General features: G+C 37.2%; 1 protein-coding gene across 11 annotated transcripts in view; it reads right to left on the bottom strand.

Annotated features, from left to right (window-relative positions):
• The window catches only part of LOC129721707 (teneurin-m), a 440,502-nt gene that overhangs the window by 321,864 nt on the left and 94,477 nt on the right, over positions 1–24,161 (bottom strand). For 2 of the 11 annotated variants that reach the window (XM_055674600.1, XM_055674599.1), the window contains exon 2: positions 7,946–8,266. The exons of 7 other annotated variants lie outside the window; for them this stretch is intronic. Coding sequence is in view for 1 of the 4 variants with exons in the window: in XM_055674599.1 (XP_055530574.1) it covers positions 7,946–7,982 (37 nt within the window). In the remaining 3 variants the exon portion in view is untranslated. The remainder of the gene's footprint in view (positions 1–7,945; positions 8,267–24,161) is intronic. 2 more of the 11 variants (XM_055674601.1, XM_055674604.1) reach the window with 1 other exon arrangement.

Here is a 24,161-nt window from a genome sequence, read left to right as displayed (position 1 = left end):
CAGAAAAATGTCGTAAAATGTTACAAAAAAGTTAGAAATGTCTCAAAAAATGTCGGAATAAAGATGTAAATGGTGTCAAGAAACTCTCCAGAAAATTTTCAAATGCAGTGTTTTTTCGATTTCATCAACATTCGTTTTTATCACCACTCGCCAAATTCACGCTTTCTATTTAAGTCGAAAGTGCATTGAAAAAAAATCTCATATGTGTCTTGAACCCTTACGGCATTTGTAAAGTTTTATTTTCGGATAGGGTAACCGAGTCTTATATCTGTTACAATTTATCTGTGCCATAATTTCGTGAAAAAAAGCGTATGTCTTTACTTTTGAAGCATAAATTACGTTTTATTCCAGCAGTTGAGGAGGAGGATAGATGTTCGTAGAACGTCGATTCGAAAATAACAAAATGTAGTGGTTCCACAGTTTTACATAAACAAGCATAAGTCTCTCTTAACTATGCTAGAAAAGACAAAATGAACTCAAATTAATATTGCAGGCACAAAAATCAAGACGATATAAACAACTGTAGAAAAAACAAATGCTGCAAAACACTGTCTAAATATATCGATAACTATTACAAGTCAAATTAGTTAAAAAATATGAGGGATGGAAAAAATTTTAGTGAATAAAAATGTCAAAAATGAGAGCAAGAAATGTTGGACAAATCAACAGATTTTTAAAATGTTAGAAGCAGGCTTGTTATTCCCCTCAACATGTGGAGAGAGCAGAGTGAATATTCACCGTTCACTTTTTACTCAGCATAAGCGCAGCGTATAGCAATATTTTGCACCAAACTTCTTCATTCTGCTTTGTGCTGTGTTTCTGCCGATCGTAGAAAAACAATACACTTGCTGCTTACACCACAGCTGAGCGAAACAAGCGTGATGGATCACTCTACTGAGAACACACACAAAAGTACACCGCGGTGTTTACTGCTAAGATAAATTCGATAGCATTCGAAGAGACGTGACGGGCCACAGTGAGCCATTATAAAAAAGACGACCAAAAGTCTTTTCTCACTTTTTTTTACATTTTAGGGGTTCGATGTCTTCGGAAGAGTTGTTCAGAATACTGATAAAAGTTATCTGATATTTTCAATTAATTGTTTATTAAACTTGTATTACACTTAGAAAAAAAAACCTTTTTAATTTTACGAAATATTAAATTTCTGTCTTCAGCAAAGTTGTAGAGCTATCGATTTCATGAAATTTTGCCGAAGACACGAAATTCCTAGGTATTATCTCTGAAGAGATATAACTGTTTTTCTCGAAAGACTACCTGAAAACTAAATTTTTCACATAAATTATATCTTAACTACTTCTGATCAACTAGAGGTGTTCTAGAATGTTTGAGATAACAAAATACATTTTTTCCTGAAAAAAGAAGTTAATCCTGTTGAACTAACTCCGACATAGAGCGATTTTAGGGTAAAATTATGTCAACTTTCAATTTTTTTTTTCAAATTGTGAATGTTCGTGAGTTATTACTCGACGTCATTTGGTTTGGCATATTCTGAAGCATATTCTTTCTAGAACATCTCAAGTTGATCAGAAGTAGTTAAAATATAATTTAAGTGAAAAAAACGGCAAGGTAGTTTTTTTTATCTCTTTAGAGATAAAACCTAGGAATTTCCATTAATTGAAAATGTCAGATAGTTTTTATCAGTATTCTGAACAACACACCAAACCCCTAAAATGTAAAGAAAAGTAAGAAAATTTTTTTTTCAGTTTCGAGATACAATGCAAACAACGCAATATATCTAGATTTTCCCCATGGTCTGATATTACCTTAAGAGACACACAGTAAAAGCACTGCAGTAAGCTCTGTTGTGTAGTTATTGAGCGTATTGTCCTTTCGTGTGAGAAAGATTACATCAGTTTATTATTTCTCCGGAGAGATATTTCAGATACGAGTACGCCGCTTTCTCCACCAGTGTGAGAGTAGTTGTTTTCGCAGTGAAAGATATTCTCCTGCACACTAGTTATTCTCTGAACGGAAATGACAAGTCTGATTAGAAGTGCCAAAAATCAGACTGAACATTTCGCAAAATATGTCAGCATATGACAAACAAAAAGTCAATAACCGTAAAAAATGTAACAAAATTCTACAAATAAGAAAGCAGAAGTTTCGGAAAATGTTGAGCAGCTAGCAGTCATTTGATGATAGTTTTCTTACACCGCAAGACGTAATGGCATCCAATAAATTCGTCACGCAAGTTCCTATCAATATTTCGATTTTTGCCTTTTTCCTAGAAAGGTATATTAATCACTTGCAAAACCGAAGGTATAAAAGTGCTCCAAAGGGCCGATTGGCATATATCACTCGACTCAGCTCGACGAGCTGAGCATTTTCTGTATGTGTGTGTGTATGTGTGTGTGTATGTGCAGATTTTCACTCTCACTCACTTTTCTCAGAGATGGCTGGACCGATTTTCATGAAATTGATTGCGAATGAAAGGTCTTGTTGTCCCATATGACCCTATTGAATTTTTTTGAAATCGGATTTTTAGTTTAGAGGTTATGTATCAAACTGTAAAAATCATGAAACATCATTATCTCAAAAACTACCCAACCGATTTGTACAAAATTGGTTTTAAAATAACGGGCTACCTGAAATACCTTTAATTTTTGAGCTTAATAAAGATTGAACTCGTGGTTCAAAAGTTATGAAAAGAAACGTGTTCTGAAGACTGTTTAATCTCATTCATGTTTCTCAGATATGGCTGGACCGAATTTCATAAAATCAGTGTCAAATGGAAGGTCTAGTTTCCCCATAAGACTCTCTTGATTTGTTTTGCAATCGGACAATAACTTTGCCTGTTATGTTTAAAAATGTGAAATCTAGCTATGAAAAGAACTTATTCCGAAGACTACTTGAACTCACTCACTTTTCTCCGAGATGGCTGACCCAATTTCCACAAAATTAGTGTCAATTAATAAGTTTAAATGCCTCATAACACCCTATTGAATTTTACTGTAATCGGACTGTAACTTAGTCTGTAATGTACCGTAATGTGAAAATCACGAAACTTCATTATTTCAGATTTCAGATTATTATCAGATGAGCGGGCTAGTAAGGGTTAACTGGTGAATTATAATTGAACACGTGGTTTCAAAATTTGGCTGCTTTATACGTTCCCATTTCATTTGATTATAATTTAACTTAAGCAACCGTTATGTATTAAATTGTTAATAAAACAACGAAAGTCTATTATCTCAAAGATAACATGATTTCTTTGAACATAACTAGTGTCATACGAACGAGTTATCTCTCGAACTTACAAATAACAAACTTCATAACAATTTGATATGTTTCTCAAAAGTTATGGAAAGAAAAGAAATTCAAAGACTATTTAAAACTATACCTGCTTTGATTGATATATGTGGCCTCAACATAATTTAAATGTGCTATCGTACTATTTGAACGTTCCAAATTCATTGATTCCTTGCGATGTGTTTAAAGTCTGTAAATGCACGACGAGGATATGGATATGATCAAAGTCAAATGACAAATCGTTTGAAATGATTGCTTTTATCGAAATAACAACATTTGGTCGTTTGCCGCTGTTTTACCGAAGCTGGAAGTCGCCATTTTGGATATCATAGAGGCATTTGGAGACAATTTCTGGATTTTGAACGTCACACTGGTTGAATAAACACTCATTTTGGGTGGTATTTGGCCAATTTCAGCTGTTTTCCAGAAACCGGAAGTCGCCATCTTAGAATTCAAAATGGTATCTGTGGTCAATTTTAGCTCCTGTGTATCATTCCAGTTCCGGATATTATAATATTGGGTGGAAATCGGCCATTATTTGTTACTACTAAAAACAGTCACCTGCCAAATTTGGTTCCATTTAGACGGTTAGCTCTCGAGCTGAGCAGAAATTTGTGTTTCATTTGTATGGAACTTCTCCAGAAAAGGGAGGGGTGTGGAACCATTATGGACATATTTGTTACCCCTAAAAACATTCACATGCTAAATTTGGTTCCATTTACTCGGTTAGTGCTCGAAATGTGCAGAAATTTATGTTTCATTTATATGGAACCCTTCCCTCCCAGAAAAGGGAGGGGCGTCCAACTATCATGTACATATTTGTTACTCCTTAAAACATCCACATGCCAAATTCGGTTTCATTTGCGTGGTTTGTTCTTGAGTTGTGCAAAAATTTATGTTTCATTTGTATGGGATCCCTTCTTCCAGAAGAGGGAGGGGTCTCAAACTATCATAGGAATCTTCATCGGCACCAAAAACCCCTACATACAAATTTTCACGTCGATCGGTTTGGTAGTTTTCGAGTCTATATGGATCAGACAGACAGACAGACAGACTGGATTGTATTTTTATATGTATAGATTACAACATCAATATTTTAGAACCTAAAGAGTTAATAGACAGTTATTGGATGGAAGCGTTCATGTAAACCTATTTTTACAAATAAAAGTTTGAATGAGAAAGGCTGGGTCTGACCGCTAGGTGGATTAATTTAGGTTTTTTTTTCGCTGTTGATCACTGACGCCCCGTAACCACTTCAGATTGTGAACTGGTGTTGGCGTCCTCCGTTGCGAAGCATTTCTGTTCCCGTCAACGCACACTGTTTCCAAAGCTGCAAAAACGTGATCGAAATTATTTTGACCTAAAAATATTGATTTTAGAGCCGTAACGTCTTCAGCAAAGTTGTTCCATTAATTATTTTTCATGTTATAGAAGTTACAATTCCATGATTAATCCACTCAACAGTGACTCTCTCAACTCTCATTTTGGAATATGAAAATCCACTTTGTCCAGCAAAGTTGTAGCAAATTTTAAAAGAAACAACTTTGTTGAAGACATTATACTTCTATCTATTTATTTAAATGGACTTTTGTGGAGTTTTCTATGGATTGCTATTAAAAATCTTTTTTGCTATGTAACTTTTTATAGTTTTTATTACAATTTTCGAATGTTCTACAAAATTGTTTGCAAAACAAAACTAACAATATCTCCGAAGAAAGTTTAATTTTATCTCACATATATTTTTGGTTGTTAACGATTTTTACTAAAATACTGCGCTAATTTACACTAATTACTCTGAACTCAAAAAATAATGATTTTGGAGTTATAATGTTTCCAGTAAAGTTGTTCTATTAATTATTCTCCCTTTTGTAGAAGTTAGAGTTTTGTGATTAATCTACCTAAAAGTGAGAAATGAGTTTTATTTTTCTCATTTTTGCATATAAGAATCCCCTTTGCTGAGTAAAGTTTTAGCACATTTTGTGAGAAACAACTTTGTCGAAGACACTATACTTGTATCTAGTCATTTAAATGAATTATTGTGAAGTTTTCTCTAGAATGCTCCTTAAAATCATTTTTTCAATATAACATTTTATAGTGATTTTCTAAAAATTTTTAATGTTATACAATGTTGTTAACTACAATAAAATACACAAGTTCACCGAAGAAAGTTTATTTTTATCTCTCAAGTTTATTTAGTTATAAAGATTTTTATTAAAAAAATGCACTTATTTTTTTTTCAAATATCTGCACAGGAGACATGCGAGAGACAAATACCTATATCTGGACTAAATGATGTTTTACTTATACTTGAATATAGAAAAGGTTTAGTCTGCATAAATATCAAAGATATCTGTTAGTGAAATAGTGCATTGTGTCAATAAAAATCGTCAATAACCTATGTAATATGAGAGATAAAAATAAACTTTCTTGGATGAAATTGTGTGTTTTGTAATAGTAAACAACAATGTAAAACATTGTTAAATTGTAGAAAATTAGCACTAAAAGTTTTAATAAAAAAATGATTTTTAGTGGCCATCTGTAGAAACCTCCACAAAAGTCCATTTAAAAAGGCAGATAGAAGTATGGTACCTTTGAGAAAATTGTTTCTTATAAAATGTGCAACAAGTTTGCCGAACAAAGTGAATTTTTATATGTAAAAATGAAAAAAGTATAATTCGCTTCTCACTGTTAAGTGGATTAATCACATAATTGTTACTTCTATAAAATAGAGAATAATTAATGGATCAACTTTTCTGGAGGCACTATGGCTCTAAATTTAGTTTTTTTGTTCGGAATAATTTCGTTCACGTTTTTGCAGCTTTGGAAACAGTGTGCAATGCTCATTGTCGTTTTCAATTGAAAATCGTCAGGTGATAGTGACGCTGTTGAAAGCGGAGATCAAATGAAAACCATTCCGTTCCCTTTCAAGCCCTTCAGCTGTCGAAATAAAAGCAAGAGCATTCGAGTAGTTTTTATTTGAGTCACAAAGTGCTCAGAAAAGAAAAAAATGTCTTTCAATTGAAAGCGACGTGTTATAATGTCACAGTGATATTTGTCAATTTCAAATGACTTTGTCAGGCTCTGGTTACAAAAGCCGAAAATATAGTTTAGGTAATAAAAAAGCAACAAAATGCAAAAAAATACCTGAGAAGTCTTGAAAAATATAAATCAATAAACTGTTAAGAAATGTACAAGTTAGAAATGCACAGAGCATGAGTAAAGAAAAATTTTAATTTCATTTTTTCCTTATCATTGAGCTCGAGAATACTTTTGGGCTCTCACAGTAACAGGGCCTAAAATATTAAAAAGCTTAAAACAACGAAGAAAAAATCATCAAAATAGTTGCCATAGAAAGATTATAGCTTTTTCACCATTCCTGTGAAAGTTGGTGCCTCTAGCCAGTGTAGAAATGCGTTAATAATGTTCAATTTTTTTATCAATGTGTTATTAATAATAAATGTTGCACAAAGTTGAGTGTAGAAAAAATCAAAGGTAATTCTTGTTCCATATCTTTGAGTTCGAGAATTCCTTTTGGTTTGCAAGAATGTCCACTCCCCAAACAAGGACTTCAAATAACTATACCAAAACCAGTCAAATTTGGTTAAATAACTCACAAATGTATAATTCAATCAAGCTTATTAGGACGCAGATATGAGTAATAACTAAACAAAAGCATCGAAGTAAGCGACACAAATAGAAAGAACTTTTCAAATGAATAAAAATTGAAAATTAAATCAGGTTATTGAAAAGAAATCCAAATGTGATGGAAATTGTACACAGAAAACTTAGTAACATTCAAATGACCAAGAAATGTAGTTTAAATGATTAACTTTGGCATTAAATTGGGACGAGAGCAATGCAAATATTAAGTAAAACTTTGGGTAAACCTCTCGCTCGACCGTTATGAATTTTCATATGACAATTTCTAAGGACAGAATTTACGGCAGATAAAATTTAATATTGAAACACATTGAATTCCAGGTACCAGAAACGGATTAGAAAAGCTTTATTTTGACGTAGAACCGCGTTATTGAAGAAGGTCCACAGGGATGTACAATGTAAATCTAATATCGGAACAGGGGACGAAATCATGATGTTCAATTTCAAATGCTTATCACTTGTTTAGTTTCCAACGGATTTTCTTCGTTCTTGTAGCAATTGATTGAAATGCCCAAATGCAGGAAATGATATTTTGTTTGTGCGAAATTTTGTACTATTAATCAATCCGACACGAACATAGTTTCTACCCTAGCCGCACAGGTGCAATATGCAACACGCAACAGCGTGATAAACTGTTATGTGGCTTAGAGTGCTGTATATTGGACCACTGTGCAGCGTGCATTATCGTTTAAAACCCGTTCAGTGATGGTAACATAATCAGAATTTGAGGAGGGCACACTTTCGTTACATTTTCCACAGCGTGCCACCCAACTAAAGTAAGAAGTAATCTAACGTCAAAAGAGAAGATTGTTTCGAATTTATCAATGCCAAGAAATACAAATCTAAAACAACAAAAAACTGTACCTAATAACTCATTAGTGAACACGAACGGAAACAATTGTTGCTTTAAAACCACTAAAACGCATCAAATGTAAGAAAAACCAATAACTACAGGAAACGTAAAACCAAAAGCTCTAAAGTCTACTAAAAATAAGCTTGTACTGGACATACACACCTTCAGATTTTCTATAAAACTGATAATTCATTATCATTAATTTAGCGAAAATTTTGGAAGCGCTTTTAGTTACAATCAGTGTGTGGTGCGTGTATGTATCGATAAAGCCTGATTTGTCTTCTTCTCCACTGTCTTGTTATGTTTTATATTTTTGTTGGGGGGTTTTCTTCCTCTAGCTCTACTGGCATGTAGAAAGCGTAAGCGTCATTGTTACTCTCGGGGCGAGATTGTCGCTACTCACACAGGGCACATTCCCGAGGGCCTCCGGCTTTCCCGTACCAGAAAAGGCAGACCCCTAGCGTGTCGTGCGGTTTGGCTTACCTGGAAATAGAGGAAACAAAAATAAAACAATTTAGTATTCGAGTCTTTTTAGAAGGCACTATTTTTTTTGCTATGTGATTATGGCTATCGGGTGCTGCTACGAGGTTTTATTACTTCGAAGTTGTCCGCACGAGTCTTCAATTAGAACGGCGCAACAGCGCGCCAGAGTTATAAATATCGTCACATCAACCAGCCGAATCCGGGCTAGAAGCTACAACCCTAAAGTGCCCCCACAAGAAACCACATTGCTTGTTGAATCTTAATGGGTTCATAAAATCAAGCTTAATTACCATTAAGGTTTACTACCCGGCGTTGGTGGACCCGCGGCCATACTGCAAAATGGTCCAAACAGCGGTCATCTGCGGTCACGCTACCGAAGCCATCAATCAACGCTGCTTCCCAACACCCTGGAGCGGAATGAAATCACGGAAAACTTCGGGGTGCAACGATAAAAACAATCTTTTTATTGGACCTCCGCACGGACGATCCCTTCGATCAGTTACGGTTCCACGGGTAGAATCGATAATCGGTCAATATTTATGTTTTTATTGGACTGAATTTATGGGCAAGGGCACAAATCGCTACGCTCGTTTATGGTTCATTTATTGGGCGCCATCTATAATTTGGGGGCGTTCCTTCTAACCTGAAATGGCGAGTTGAAAGTCTGATGCGGTTAATTGATGGCAGTAGACGATGCGATTGATGACACTGTCTCAAAGTCGTTGTTTGTTTTGCTTTGTTTTAATCAAGTGAACATTGGCATTGTCCTGATTCGAACACAGAAATAACATGAATTGCCAATAACAACGGGGACAGCGCAGACACAGCCACAGCCAGTCGACCAAAAAAAAAACGGACAGAGCCTTAATCGGCCTACGCACTTCGATTGTCACATAATTTCCGTGATTATAATCAAGCTGACCCGAGCCTGAGGACAAGCGGCAGGGGACAGAGTGCAAGGTGAGGTGAAGTTGATCGAGAAAGCAGTCCAGAGCACCACGCTAAGAGGCTTATTTGCCAAGCAGAAAATTGTCTCCCCGTTTGCGTCGTCGTAAAGCAGGGGCAAAAAAAGTCGAGGACCCAAATCTTCTTATGGTGATAAAATATTCAAGCCGAATTTAGGACCAGACGGCGAGCATCGGCGAAATTATTTTCCGTAAAAATTAAAGTAAATCAAAATAGCTTAGCAGGGACAGTTAATTAGCCTTATCGTTTCTTTTTCGTTTTTATTTCTGTTTTTTTTTTGGTGGGAAGTCAAATTTTATTCGTGCTGTTAAAGTGTTAACGCGATACTTTACGGTCCAGCTGTAAACAGTCGGAAATCGCTCATAAAATAGTTTACAAACCACATTGGGGGCAGCGATTTATCGATCAAACGTTTGAAAAGCAATAAATTTGACTGATCTATTACAGTGGTAGGGAAGTTGTTAAAATTCCATCAGATTTCGAAAGTTTGCTCGACCGGATCGATTAATTGATGTTCTTAAAAATACACAAGAGAATCGTTTTTTCTACCACCCCACAGCACGTCACGGCCTGCTGCGTTCATCCGAGCGGTTGAAATTAGTTAATTAACAAATATCGAACCAAGTTACGAGTCACAGAGACCCGGAGTACGAATGTGTTCAAACTTCGAGAGAACATAAATAAAGTAGCAGTTAACAACGAAATTTCTGTCTCCTCATCTCTGCCTGCTTTGAGCTGGCCGGGAAGATCCGCCTGTCGAGATATGCACGGACCACGACGACGGTCAGTCCGGTTGGTGTCGCGCAGGGAAACTTCCCGGTACCAGCATATGCAAACATATTCCGTCATGTTGAAATTAGTCGGTCGAAGTTCTGGCCGAAAATCCAAGCAGCCGCGGATGATTAAGCGGTGACTGTGCTGTGTAGTACAGGAAGGTGGACGCGCCCGTATCTGCCGTCCCAAATCTCCGAGTCTAGAAGGAGCCTACTTGTTCGTTCGTTCGTTCGCCAGGATTGAGAATGACGTTTTCAAATGTTGTTTTCATGTTCGTTTACCCCCTCCCCACCGCCGGCCGGTGACAGCCACAGCAGCCAGCCAGTCTGTACTTCGATGAGACTGCCGAAGGTGTCTGTTCCGAAGCTTCCATTCCATCCATAGACCGTCCCAACAATGCAGAACGCGCGCTCGCGAGCAGCCAGTGACTTGTTTCATTAATTCAGCTCGGCGTTGATCGAGTGGAGAATGGGACGCTTAGAGCTGAACAAAAATCTAGATAACAACATAATTTTTGAATGTTAAATACAAGCGAAACGCTTTCGAAAATAAATACACCCTCGAAGCAGGCGCTGCATGGGGCGCACAAGAGGGGAACGAATAATTTTCTAGCGAAAACACGAACGTTTATAGAGTTGAACTTTTTTTTTTATTTTTTGCTTCGAGTAAGAGTAGCAGAGCGTTGAATAGCTGGACAGTGACTGAGTGGAACCGAGAAGGCGAACAAGTGATAGATGGTAGCGTCCGATAGCGGTGGAAATGAAAGGTAAGCACCACTGGAGCAGCACGAGGCAGCAGCAGCAGCATTAGAATAGAATTCAAATTGAATTTAAAACGAAATTACACCAACAAACATTAGCTTTATCGTGTTTACTAGATATTTTTCCATAGTTGAAATATCTCCGCGAACGGTTGTCACGGGAACGGGCACAGACGGGGGTAATATTTTGACAGTTATGAGATAATATTCATCAGCCAAAGTCGGACTGACTCAGCAGCCGGATTCGCTTCTCCACTCGCGAAGAAAACGAAGACAGACGATGCTGGCGGGGGAAAGGTCACGAGCTTATCAAGTTTCTTGACGCAGCCAACCGTGGAAGCACTTTTTGTGTCACTTTTTCCGACAACAATTAATCATAGTTGGCGTTTACCGAGTCTCGGTGGTGAACATAAATAATCCGCGCTGGCGGATAAGCGACGATGGCGTTCCGATCGTTCTAATCAGTTTTGTTCGATCTTTAGCTTTTAATTAATATTAAAGAAAACAAACATTCCACCATATTATTCTCACGGCTGTGGCAGAACGGAACGGAAGGATTGAACAAAGGGAGTGAAAACAATTATCAGCTTTGGGTTGGGTGTCAACAGAAGCGCTTCAAACCACATTCGAAGATGTCAGATTAATCAGTGTCAATTAAAATGACGCACAGGGATACGAAAGGTCTTAAGCTAGGGGGCCACAGCGCTCCGGGAAATGAGAGAATTAGGGTTTTTTTCCGTTGGAAGTAGTAAATAATTTTGAATGTCAAGTATTACATGTGCTACTAAGTTGTTTTTTTTCTTCAATTAAAATGCTAACTCATGTTAAAAAAGGATGCCATCACTTCCAAATGGTTTGACGGGTAATTCCTAATTTCGAAGCGCGCTGTTCCTGCGCTCGGCATGGATCCTCATCGAGCAATTACTCTAATTCAGCGTTTTCGGAGGTTTTTGGCCACATCGAAATTACCGTCTCACGGCACGTTTTTTCACTGAAAGCAGCATTTCCGTAAACTTTTTTAACTCTCGATGCGCTACTGTTGCCGTTTTCTTTGAATAAAACTAGACAAGTAGCACTTCCCGCCAATGACGATTATTTGGTAAAAATGGAACATTTTCACACAATTAAAACATGTATGACGCCACAATGAAATCACTAAATTATCTCAGAATGAGGTAACCCAAAATCGTTAATTTTTGTTAAGATTGCACTGGTCAACACAGGTGCACTCGAAAGCTCAAACCGAGAAAAAAGCGAAAGAATATAGCTATTAAACCACTACTAAGGGTGTTGGTGTCCCTAGCCATTACCGTTTTTTTTTCAGAGACTTAAATGAGTTTTCTCGTAAACGTAAACTCGTAAACGTTAACACGACGAACCCGGTGAGCAATTCCCTTTCAGTCAAAAATATCAGGATTATAACAAATCTTGATATTTTGTTACGAACTTTTTGTATCAACTTGTGTTCTAAGCTTAATCTCGTTAATAGGTAAAATATCAAAATTCCTATCAAAATTACTTACTGATTATTACAAATTATAGCAAGTTTTGTAAGGTTTTTGGCAGGTGAAGATTAGAATTATTTAGAATGTACAATGTTTTGTTGATTGAATAACAAATTTTGTTATAAATATGCTTTAAAAGAACACACTTTTGAACATTTAAGTGTATGATAACAGATTTTGATATAATTATGTACTTTTTATTATTCTGGCATATCAAGAATATTACAGGGTTTGTTATTTCTATCAAGTTCAGATATATTTGTGTTACCCGTTTGTTATAATCGTGTGATCGGGTTACTATGAGAACTTGTACGTGAGTAGACGCTTTTGGGTAATAGCTAGGAGCACCAAAATTCATATAAATGGTTGAATAGCCATAATCTGCTTCTTGAAAGCACTTTTGATTTATTTTGCCGATCAGTGGAATGCATGTTTGTATACAAAAGCATGGTGTCTTCGGCAAAGATGTTTCTAATAAAATGTGCAACAACTTTGCCGAACAATGTGGATTTTTTACACAAAAATGAAAAAAAAACTAGAATTCATTTCTCACTCTTAGGTGCAATAATCACACAATTGTAACTCCTATAAAATGAAGAAAAACGAATGGAACTATTTTGCTGAAGACACTACGGTTTTTACATCTGTTTTGGGTCCGAATAATGACAGCTTTGCAAAAATGTGCAGTATGTACCGCCCAATTGATAGCATCAGCCTGTTGATTGCGTGAAGACACTGAAACTAAACTGAAACTGCTGAGCAGTAACTGTCCAGAAACTGAACTACTAACTAAATTGAAGCTGAACAGAAACTGAACTCAAGCTGAGCTGAAACTGTCTGGTCTGGTTTGCTACTATCTGCAACCTTCGGAGAAATATGGACTCAAAATATGGCTGTTTTCAGCAAAAAACTAGAAATATCTTTACAACAAATAAAAATATCAAATCAATATATTCTACAAAAATGCGAGGTATAGCAGAATGAACAAAATCTTAGAACATCTTGAACTATTTTGACGATTACAGAAAAAGTTATGGACGAAAAACTGATTTTGAGGAGTGTTCAGATAGTACAGATAGAAGATTACAGTGTTTAGCAATTCTTTTTCTCATAGATTTTCCTACAACTTTGCTGAAGAAAGCAATTTGGTATTTTGGAAATTATAAAATATAGTTTTTGTATAAGGGGGATTGATAAAAAAACCGAAAACGCCAAAAGAAAGGCCTTGTTATATGGAATAAACTTGCTGAAGACACTGGGTACATAAAATCAATATTTCACAGTCAAATCTAAAACGATCACGATTTTTCGAGTTTAGACCACTGTGCCATAGTCACATTCTAAAAGTTTCAACTTCGTTAAAGGCAAACATAACCGAAAACTGGAAAAAGTGAATAACTCTGCAGTAGGTAAATTTTGGCCATATGCGTATAAAGATTTTTCACATCAAATAGGGTCCTCCATCAACCCTTAATGGGTTTTAGGTGAGCTACCTAACACCCTGTATAATAACTTTTGTATTTCTATCAAGTAATCCACACACATTTGTGCGTGGCCCCAACAACCTTTCTATGGTACGTCGCACATTGTTTCCGAAGCTGCAAAAACGGGATAGAAATTATTTCGACCCAAAAAATTATATTGGAGTAATAGTGTCTTCTGCAAAATTGTTACATTGATTACACTAGTCTATGCTTGTTTTACCTTGGAGCTCAAGTTAGATAAACCAATTTTTTACCAATTCCTGCGAATTTTGGTGCCTCCAGTCATCAACATTTTTTTCAGACACTTCAATGAGTTTTCTCGTAAACCTAACTTTGAAGCGTGAATCCGGTGAGCAATTAGTATGCGAACTCTCACGTATGTTGACACGTTTTGGTAATGGCTAAAGGCACAGAAATGGTTGTAAAGATTTAATCTTTCTAGGGAAGTTATTTCGAGCTTCAGGGCAGCATTTGTTTTTGCTTTTGTCGACCAGTGACTGGTCAACACAGGTTAACTCCAAACGCTCAAACCGGAAAAAAATGAAAGATCATAGCTGTTCAGCCATTCCTGTGAATTTTGGTGTCCCCAGCCATTTTTTTCATAGACCTTAATGAGTTTCCTCGTGAACCCGGCGAGCAATATCTTCTTTCATTTTTTTTCGGTTTGAGCTTTTGGAATACACTTTTTTTTCATTTTGTCGACCAGTGTTACTATCAACCGGGGTGAGATTGAACCATCCAACCCGTCACTTATCAGCCATTCATTTTACGGATAAGAAGACTAGTCATTTTTGGTTAAGTATTCTAAGAAATTCATTCAAGAAAGATTTGTCTTGTGATCGCCATGGGATGGCTGACAAACATTGGGTTTGTAAGGTACAATCTCACCCCCACTGGCACAATTTCACCCCGATTTACGGTGTATATAATTTTAGACTCAGTTATGTGAAGTAGTAAAAAATGTTTTTTTTTCTTTCAATTTCAAAAATGAAGGTCATAAAGCAACATTCATAAAATACGTGACGCTTGATATGAAGGGAGTAGAGCAGTCTGACAAGACGTTGCAGTCCATTGGGAAAAATTTTAAGAACTGTACAAAAGGAGAGTAAGTCGAAAAAAGTTATTTTTGTGTGTCAAAAAGAGCCACCTGGAACTGTATTGAAGCCACAAATGGCCGATTTCGAGCCCTCACTTCGAATTTTCTAAAGCACAAAACTCGAAAAAAGTTTTTGCGTCCATTGAAAAAACGCTTTTTTACAATAGCGTTTTCAGAGGTGACACACGAGGGGTAAGACAGTGAGTAAATTTGAGGTTTTCCGAGTTTTTCTGAGGAAATCTGAAAAAAAGCAAAGCCGTGGTGCTACATTCCGTATCGGAATTCGACCTTCTGATTTACTATACACAGACTTCGCAGCCGACTGTTAGGTGTACAGGACAATTGCGGGGCTAGCGCTACGATCCTACTGACACTAACAGTCTCTCCCGAGGCGGGACTCGAGCATACGACGACTGGCTTGTTAGGCCAGCATCTTACCTCGAGACCAGCTGGGAGGAAACCTGAAGGAAACCTGCAAAATAAAGAGCAAATCTGAGTAACTCTCGTGTCTCTGAATTTTCATCCTCAAACTTTTTCCCACCGCAAATATACACATGAATGTTGCTCCGTCCCACCGTTCATATATATTTCTTCAAGGTAATCAAAGATGGGAATCATCTGAGAATTTCGGAGTAATATTGAGTGAATTAGAGTTACTCCCAAGTAAAAGAGCAACTCAGATAAAAGTGAGAAAATTTGAGTTTTTATGAGAAACGTGTCTCTGAAAATCCATCCTTAAACTTTTTCCCAACCGCGAATATAAATATGAATGTTGCTCGGTCTCACCGCTCATATATTTTTCTCGTTCTCAAGGTTATCGAAGATGTGAATCATCTGGAAATTTCGGAGTAATATTGAGTAAACTAGAGTTACTCCCAAGCATAAGAGTAGCTCAGATAAAAGTTGTCTCGCCCCTCGGTGACACATTACCTTTATCAAGTCTTGTACTTTCAAAAATTCGAAGTGGTGACCGTTTCACCTTAAATGGAAAACACAAAAAACCGATTGAAAATTTGACCGTAATGAAGAAAGCTTTTGTTTCACATTGAACTTGATTTTTTTTTCGCCGAATACACAAGAAAAATCAAAGTCTCTGTTTATTTCAAAACCATATATCTTCAAATAATTGCATCTCCATAACAAAACAGTTCGCGTCCTCCAATTTTCGCTATATAGTAAATATCGTCTGCTTTCCAGAGAATAAATAAATAAATACAAATAAATAAAAATAAAAACTCGGAAACACGGGCGATTTCAATTTTTTATATATTTATTTTTTATTTTTTTAGATACTGTACCGTAAAACAAAACATTTACCGTCTTTAAAAAATACGAGGGGTAAGACAGTGAGGAAATTTGAGTTTTTCCGAGTTTTTCTGAGAAAACCTGAAAAATAAAGAGTAAATCTGAGAAATTGTCGTGTCTCTGAATATCCATCCTTAAACTTTTTTCCCACCGCAAATATACACATGAAAGTTGCTCGGTCCCACCGTTCTTATATATTTATTGCTCTCAAGGTAATCGAAGGTGTGAATCATTTGAAAATTTCGGAGTATTATTGAGTAAATCTGAGTTACTTCCAAGCATAAGATTAACTCAGCTTTTTAGAAGAAATGTCAAAACTAAAATCTTCTGTCGCTTGAAACCAACAATTTAAAAGTTATGATTTTTTAATGTTGGTCATGGTGGGAACATTGCTATTTTTGCTTTCTCATTATTCCTATGAATTTTTCGTGTCTTCCACCCACTCGGAAGTCCGTCGAAAGGTCGCAGAGTAATTGCTCCCCGAGCTCGACGCTTTTACGTTTGCTGACGATGCAACTTTATTCAAATCTCTGAAGAATTAACGCACTTTCGAGCTTGCTAGGGGTACCAAAATTCACAGGAACCGTTGAAAAGCATTATTCTTTAATATTTATCTTCTTGGGTAGCCTTTTTTCGCTTTTGTCGATCAGTGGATGTGGATCAGTGAATTGCAAATCGATCGAAACCGTGGTTTTCGATTCCACAACTACATCTCGATATACTCCGGTGTTCTTCAAGGAAGTAATCCTGGACCGCCCCGCTTTCGTTCTGTTTATAAATGATAATGCAGCCCGTCTTGGAAGAGGCTATATGATGTTCTTTACTGATGATTTGATGACTTTTATGATCGTTGACAAATTTTCCAACTGCAAAAAACTTCAAGAACTGCTGGATATTTTTGAGGATTAGTGTCGAAAAAACCTTTCGACTTCATACACAATCTAACATCAATGAAATTAATGGTGATAAATTGACTTTTGGGCCACCGGCTATTTAAGGCAGGTTTTCTTTAAATGCTCCTGGTCGAGTTCTACGTAGATTACTGGATGAAATAAATGAATTTTTAACACCGTTCTGTTTTTGGATAATTTAAACCAATCTTTAGAATTATCCGTACCAGAAAGTTATCCGTAAATAGAAAATAATATTATCTAGACTTAACATCTGTAACATGTAATTGAAATTGAAATCACAAAAAAAAATTATAATGATAAATTATAGAATAATATTTTGGTTGAAAGATGGAATTCTCCGTTGTTTTGCGAGAAAGTATATGTTATAAAACAAAATTTGAGTCCACAATGTCATACATCGAAAAACTTCTATTTTAAACCATGCAACTCTGAAACTGGCAACCATGTAATAAACCATGCAAGTATAGAATGGCTACCTATGCCAGCTTTTTGTGCTAAATAACCCTCTGTGCGTCGTCGGTAAGACAGAGCGTAAACAATCAGCTGTCAAAAATACCTGTGTGAGCGAAGCAAAAAAAAATCAATTCAGGTATTTCAGTTCTGTTGCTCTCCCATGCAGTTTTGATTGCCGGCTGGCGAAGAAATAAAGGGCGGCAGCGAAGGAAACAATAAAATCAATAATTTTTTTCAATTTTTATTTCACACTTATAATTTATAATTCGGCTCCAGACTTACGCGATCAGGCAACGGGCATTCAACCATCTTCAATCAACCGATTTCATCCGCTCCGTAGTGGAACTGTCTGCTGATGTGATGCTGAGGTAATCTTATTTTCAATTACAATGTGACCCAGACCTGTTTCAGGTTTTTTCCAGTCGGGAAAGGTAATTTGCTACGCAGTTTAAAGTTTAATCAAACAGACAGTCGTTGACTTGATGTGTGGTCCCAGTAGGCATTGGCTGGGTTGTATTTAACACTCACTGTTTCGTTGTTTCAGTTCTCCCGATCTACAGTCGAGAGGGCTTCTGGCTGTAAAAAGTTGTGCTCGAAAATAAAACTCCTGCCTTTGGTCCGGATTTTATTTAACTCTGCCATTTCAGCTGTCCACTGCGATTGGCAGCTGGGGAAGCTGGTCTGCTTCTGACGCTTTGTTGATTGCTTTCTTATCAGCTTCGAAAGATTAACCTTAAAACCCATCCACACAGCCATTCGAGATAACAAAACCGTCGAAGACAACAGAAGTGGTCATAAAACCAAATTCCACAATCTCATAAAAACCAAACGCACCATAAAAGCGTGCAAGTCGATTGCAGTAATTATTTTGCCCGTTTTATTGATATTACTCAACGCAGTATTGCTACAGTAGGCCTGTCCTACTCTTCGTCAACGGTGCGTAGCATCCGGCAATGATTAGTAAATAGTCTTTTGCTTACGAGAGTTTAATCGCCCGACAGGGTAACCGCTCAGATTAGGTCAGCAATAACCACCGGAACAATGGATCGAAACAGCGAGGTGAAGGAACCATCAACCCCACCTCCACCTTCGCTGCCAGTGACGCTCGGCGACGATCATTAACATCAACAACGAAGGAGGCGTTTCACTCTGTCCCGAGGAAGACAGAAAAAAAACTTTCCTTTGAACCCACTAATTTTGCCCCCTATGAATATGAGCAAGTGTCGAAAATTACAGCTTTTCGACCCATGGCTGACCGCCCATATCCACCGATCAACGCGTTTAATGCCCCGGTCTCGGCCTCCAAATCCCGACACTCACACGCAACACGGTCCGAGCTGTGACCGTCCGGCAAACTTTTACAACTCCCTTGTTCTTCTGACAGTGTTTTCTCTTCATCTCTCCCCTTCCTTCTCTCTCATTAGTGGCTAAAGCGGAACGCGCGTGAAACACGGCTCCAAAAAAAGAATCGAGATTTAATCACTTTATAGCACATTTCCTGCGAGGAGTCGTCTTTATCTTCGTCATCACCGCCTGCCCCGTCCTCTAATGGTATTTTAAACGATTCTCACTGTCAGCCCTGTGCAGGTCTTGAGGTCTTAATCTGGTGGAGAAGCCTTCCGGAGCTGCATCGCATCTCATTTGCACTCCAGAGAGAGAGAGAGAGAGTGATAATTCGTGTGCGCTTCTATCATCTTCGAGCCGAGAAACTGTAATTACCCCAAAGATCTGCGCTCCATCTAAATGTAAGTATTTGTTCTTGAATCAGCGCAAAGTGGGTCACCGGTGCTCCTTACGCTGCCGGCCCTACATTAGGGCTCAAGCACTTCGAGCAAAACTTTCCGGGTGGCTGCTGAGCCCGCAGGAAAACACCGACCAACCAAAAAAAAAAAAAAAAACATAATCCCTTAATGCCTGCCTGCCCGTGTGCGATGACGACCAGCGCGGGACGAAACCGAGACCATCACAGTAATGTGATCAAGTTTTATGCTGTGCAGCACCGAATCACGTTTTTCCCTCCCCGTGGGCTCCCCACTTTCTCGCAGACCACAAGGATATGGCAGAGCAGTGCACAGCAGCTTGAGTGGCAGCTTTTAAGGTTATTAAAATTTGCCTCAAAATCATCATCAGTAACTGCAGGTTTCAGCTTCAGCAATCACGAATCACTAGGGACGAACGTTTCGCAGCCGGGATTCCGAGTGAGGAGAGTTTCTTTTCATGTTGTCTTGTCAAAATAGTCACGTGTATACAAAACTGTAAAAGTATTTCTGAATATTCCTATCCCTAGTTTTCGATGCTTTTTTTGTTTTTTTCAAATTATCACTTTCGGAACAAAAATTTTAAAATCCAAAAATTGCCTTCAACAACACGGTCGCCATATCAGTCGTCTCTGATTAAGTCCTGCAGATTCGAAGTTGACTTGCAATTTCAAATTTAAATTCGGAATCTCCGCAACTATAAATTAACTTTCGAGTGTTCGTGTTTCACTTACAGTTTTGTTATTTTTGCCTTTCTCCTAGAAAGGTATACCAATCACTGGAAAAACCAAAGGTATAAAAGTGCTCCAAAGGGTCGAATCTCGTATATCAATCGACTTAGTTTGACGAGCTGGGCATTTTCTGTATGTGTGTGTGTGCGTATGTGTGTTTATGTGTGTGTGTGTGTGTAACGCTCTCCCAATCTCACTCGATTTTCTCAGGGATGGCTGGACCGATCTTCATGAAATTAATTGCAAATGAGAGGTATAGTTGCCCCATAAGACCCTATGAAATTTCATTGCAATCGGATTTTTAGTTTAGAGGTTATGTTTAAAAATGTGAAAATCACGAAACATCATTATCTCAGAAAATACTCAACCGATTTTAACAAAATTGGTTTCAAATGAACGAGCTACTTAAAAAATCTTTAACTTTCGAGTTTCATGAAGATTGAACATGTGGTTCAGAAGTTATTTAAAGAAACGTGTTCTGAAGAGTGTTTAATCTCACTCATGTTTCTCAGAGATGGCTGAACCGATTTCCACAAAATCAGTGTCATTTGGAAGGTGTAATTACCCCATAAGACCCTATTGATTTTTTTTGCAATCGGCCTATTACTTTGCCTGTTATGTTTAAAAATGTGAAATCCAGCTTTGAAAAGAAACATATTCCGAAGACTACTTAAGCTCACTCACTTTTCTCAGAGATGGCTGAACCGATTTCCACGAAATTATTGTCAAATGAAAGGTCTAGCTGCCTCATAACACCCTATTGAATTTTACTTGTCTGTAATATATCAAAATATGAAAATCACGAAACTTCATTATCTCAAAAACTACACAACCGATTTGATCAATATTATTATCAGATGAGCGGGCTAGTTAAGGGTTAACTGATGAATTCTATAGTGATTAAACACGTGGTTCAAAAATTGTGAAAAGAAACATGTTCCGGTGACTTTTCAAATTCACTCGTTTTCCCAAAAATGGCTGGACTAAATTCAACAATCTTAGTGTCAAATGAAAAGTTTGGCTTTTCTAGAGGTTCCCATTTTATTTGACTATAATCTTGTTTTTATTCCAACCGTTATGTATTGAATTATAAAAACAACGAAAGTCTATTACCTCAAAGATCACACGACTTATTTGAACATATCTAGTGTCATTTGAAAGGGGTGGCCCTCAAACTCACAAGTAAGAAATTTCATAGCAATTTGATATGTGGTTCAAACGTTATGAAAAGAAACGAAATTCAAAGACTATTTAAAACTGTAACTGCTTTGATCAACACAAATGGCCTCAACAAAATTTAAATTTGGTATTGTGCTATTCGTACGTTCCCGATATTGCTCGTGATTAAAGTGTACGAAATTTAAAGTCATTCCTTTTATTTCGCTATTTCTTCAGCACGTATATTTTACTCCTAATGAATATTTATTTTAATTTTTTGCCTTTCTCCTCGAAAGGTATAGCAGTCACTTGCAAAACCAAAGATATGAAAGTGCTCCAACTCGACTCAGTTCGACGAGCTGAGCATTTTCTGTATGTGTGTGTGCGTGTATGTGTGTGTATGTGCAGATTTTTATTTTCACTCACTTTTCTCAGAGATGGCTGGACCGATTTTAATGAAATTACATGCAAATGAAAGTTCTAGTCGCCCCATAAAACCCTATTAAATTTCATTGTAATTGGATTTTTACTTTAGAGGTTATGTTTAAAAATGTAAAAATCACGAAACATCAATATCTCAGAAACCACACAACCGATTGCAATAAAGTTGGTATCAAATGAACGAGCTATTTCAAAAATCATTAACTTTTGAAGTTTATATAGATTGAACATGTGGTTCAAAAGTTATGAAAAGAAACGTCTTCTGAAGACTGTTTTATTTCACTCATGTTTCTCAGAGATGGCTGGACCGATTTCCACAAAATCAGTGCCATATGAAAGGTCTAATTACCCCATAAGACCCTATTGATTTTTTTGCAATCGGACTATTACTTTGCCTGTTATGTTTAAAAACAGGTACATACATAAACATAAACTCACTCACTTTTCTCAGAGATGGCTGAACCGATTTTCACGAAATTAGTGTCAAATTAAAGGTCTAGCAGCCTCATAACACCCTATTGAATTTTACTGTAATCGGACTGTAACTTCGTCTGTAATGTATCGAAATGTGAAAATCACGAAACTTCATTATCTTAGAAACTACACAACCGATTTGAACAATATTGATATCAGACGAACGGGCTAGTTAAGGGTTAACTGATGAATTATGATTGAACACGTGGTTTCAAAGTTTGGCTGCCCTATACGTTCCTATTTCATTGAATTATAATTGAACTAAGCAACCGTTATATATTAAATTGTTAATAAAACAACAAAATTCTATTATCTCAAAGATTACACGACTTATTTGAACATAACTAGTGTCATACGAACGAGTCTCAAACTTACAAATAACAAACATCATAACAATTTGATATGTGGTTCAAAAGTTATGGAAAGAAAAGAAATTCAAAGGCTATTTAAAACTATACCTGCTTTGATCAATATATGTGGCCACAATATAATTTAAATGTACCATTTGAATGTTCCGTACCATTTGAATGTTCCCGGTATCGCTCGTAATTGAATTGTTCGAAATTAAGAGTCATTTATTTTATTTCGCTATTTCTTGAGCATTTACATTACGTCAAATTTTATATTTTATACTTCTATTACAACATCATTATTTTAGAACCCAAAAAGTGAATGCACATTTATTGGATTGAAGCGTTCATGTGAATCTATTTTAACAAATAATAAGTTTGAATGAGAAAGGCTGGGTCTGACCGCTAGATGGATTAATTGAGGTTTTTTAAAAAATATGATAAAAGTATTGCTCTGACGAAAAGTTGCATCGAACTTGAAATTAATGGATGGACGCCAATATTTTTCCACTGGATTAACCATAGTCTGAAATTTAACAAGTTTGAAAGCTCATCATTATAAAATGATCTCATACGAGATTTTATGCTTCACGAAGTTGGTCAACTTCAAAAGGATTTTCATGTCGAAAATTAGAGGCGAAAGTCGGATACTAGAAATTTATTCTGATGCAATTCAAGATACTTCGCTGAACGTTCGTTCAACGTTAAAAAATGTAATCAAAATTTAGATTTTCATTTCCATTAGGAACGATTTCTACTGCGCAAAAAGCTTCTGATCACACTCCAATCGAAAGAATAACTTCATTACGGTTGTTATGTATTCAATTCAACCGAAGCCCCATCCATTACGTCCCGACTAACAGCTAAAACAATGGAACCTTTATGTTGAATCCGAACAGCCAAAAATAGTAGTGCAATTTAGAAGAATGACTTTCAAAACACCCTGCCTTGCTCCACTTCCCCTGTCCGCACAGAACAACAACCAGTAGGCGTTCCATGCTCACGCATTTACGTGAGTGTGGGGTCTTGCAGTTCGAAACACCACGGACCCACAGTAGGCGTCGCTCGTGGTGCGTTCGCTGGTAATCACATAATTATAGAAAACTTTCATTCATCAGAATAAATCACGGCAATGAATCAATGAGTCGCGGTAATGGCACGACCTGCTTTGATTCGGCGGCCTAATTTCATTGTTTGTATGCGTGGGTTGTCGTAACTCGAGCTCCGTGAGTCTGACCTAATTCTTACGGCGGTACTAACCTCACTAGAAATCTATAACTATAATTTCACCATCATTATGCATCGTCGTCGTCGTCGTCGTCGGCGTCCGATTTCGATTATAATCAATTTCGGAGATAAACGAAAGTGGCACGGAGCGATCGAGGAGGTGAAGATGTTTTGATGGATAGAAGGTAAATGATGATTGCCACCTGACGGCGATTCGGTTAAAAAACAACGGATCGCGTCATATCTGATTTCGCCAGTAGCGCGGGGAAGATCAGAGATCGACCTAGTCAGTGTGTGTGTGTGAGTGATATACGATTTTCATTCTTTTCGTGAAGGTGCTCGACGTTCGAGGGCCACTCGTGAAGAGAGTGCTCCAGTCAACGTGGCCGCTGCGCGGTTTTTGCTACTCCTACTCATACTACTTGCTAAGAGCGGTGGTGAAAATGGTGAGCTCGGGTCCTAAATCACCGCTCAGAGCCACCGTCCGGGCGCACCGGGTA

This window comes from Wyeomyia smithii, chromosome 2 (genome assembly GCF_029784165.1).
Source record: "Wyeomyia smithii strain HCP4-BCI-WySm-NY-G18 chromosome 2, ASM2978416v1, whole genome shotgun sequence".
Classification (NCBI taxonomy): domain Eukaryota; kingdom Metazoa; phylum Arthropoda; class Insecta; order Diptera; family Culicidae; genus Wyeomyia; species Wyeomyia smithii.
Note: the sequence above shows the minus strand (reverse complement) of the source record. Positions and strands in the feature narration are given on the sequence as shown.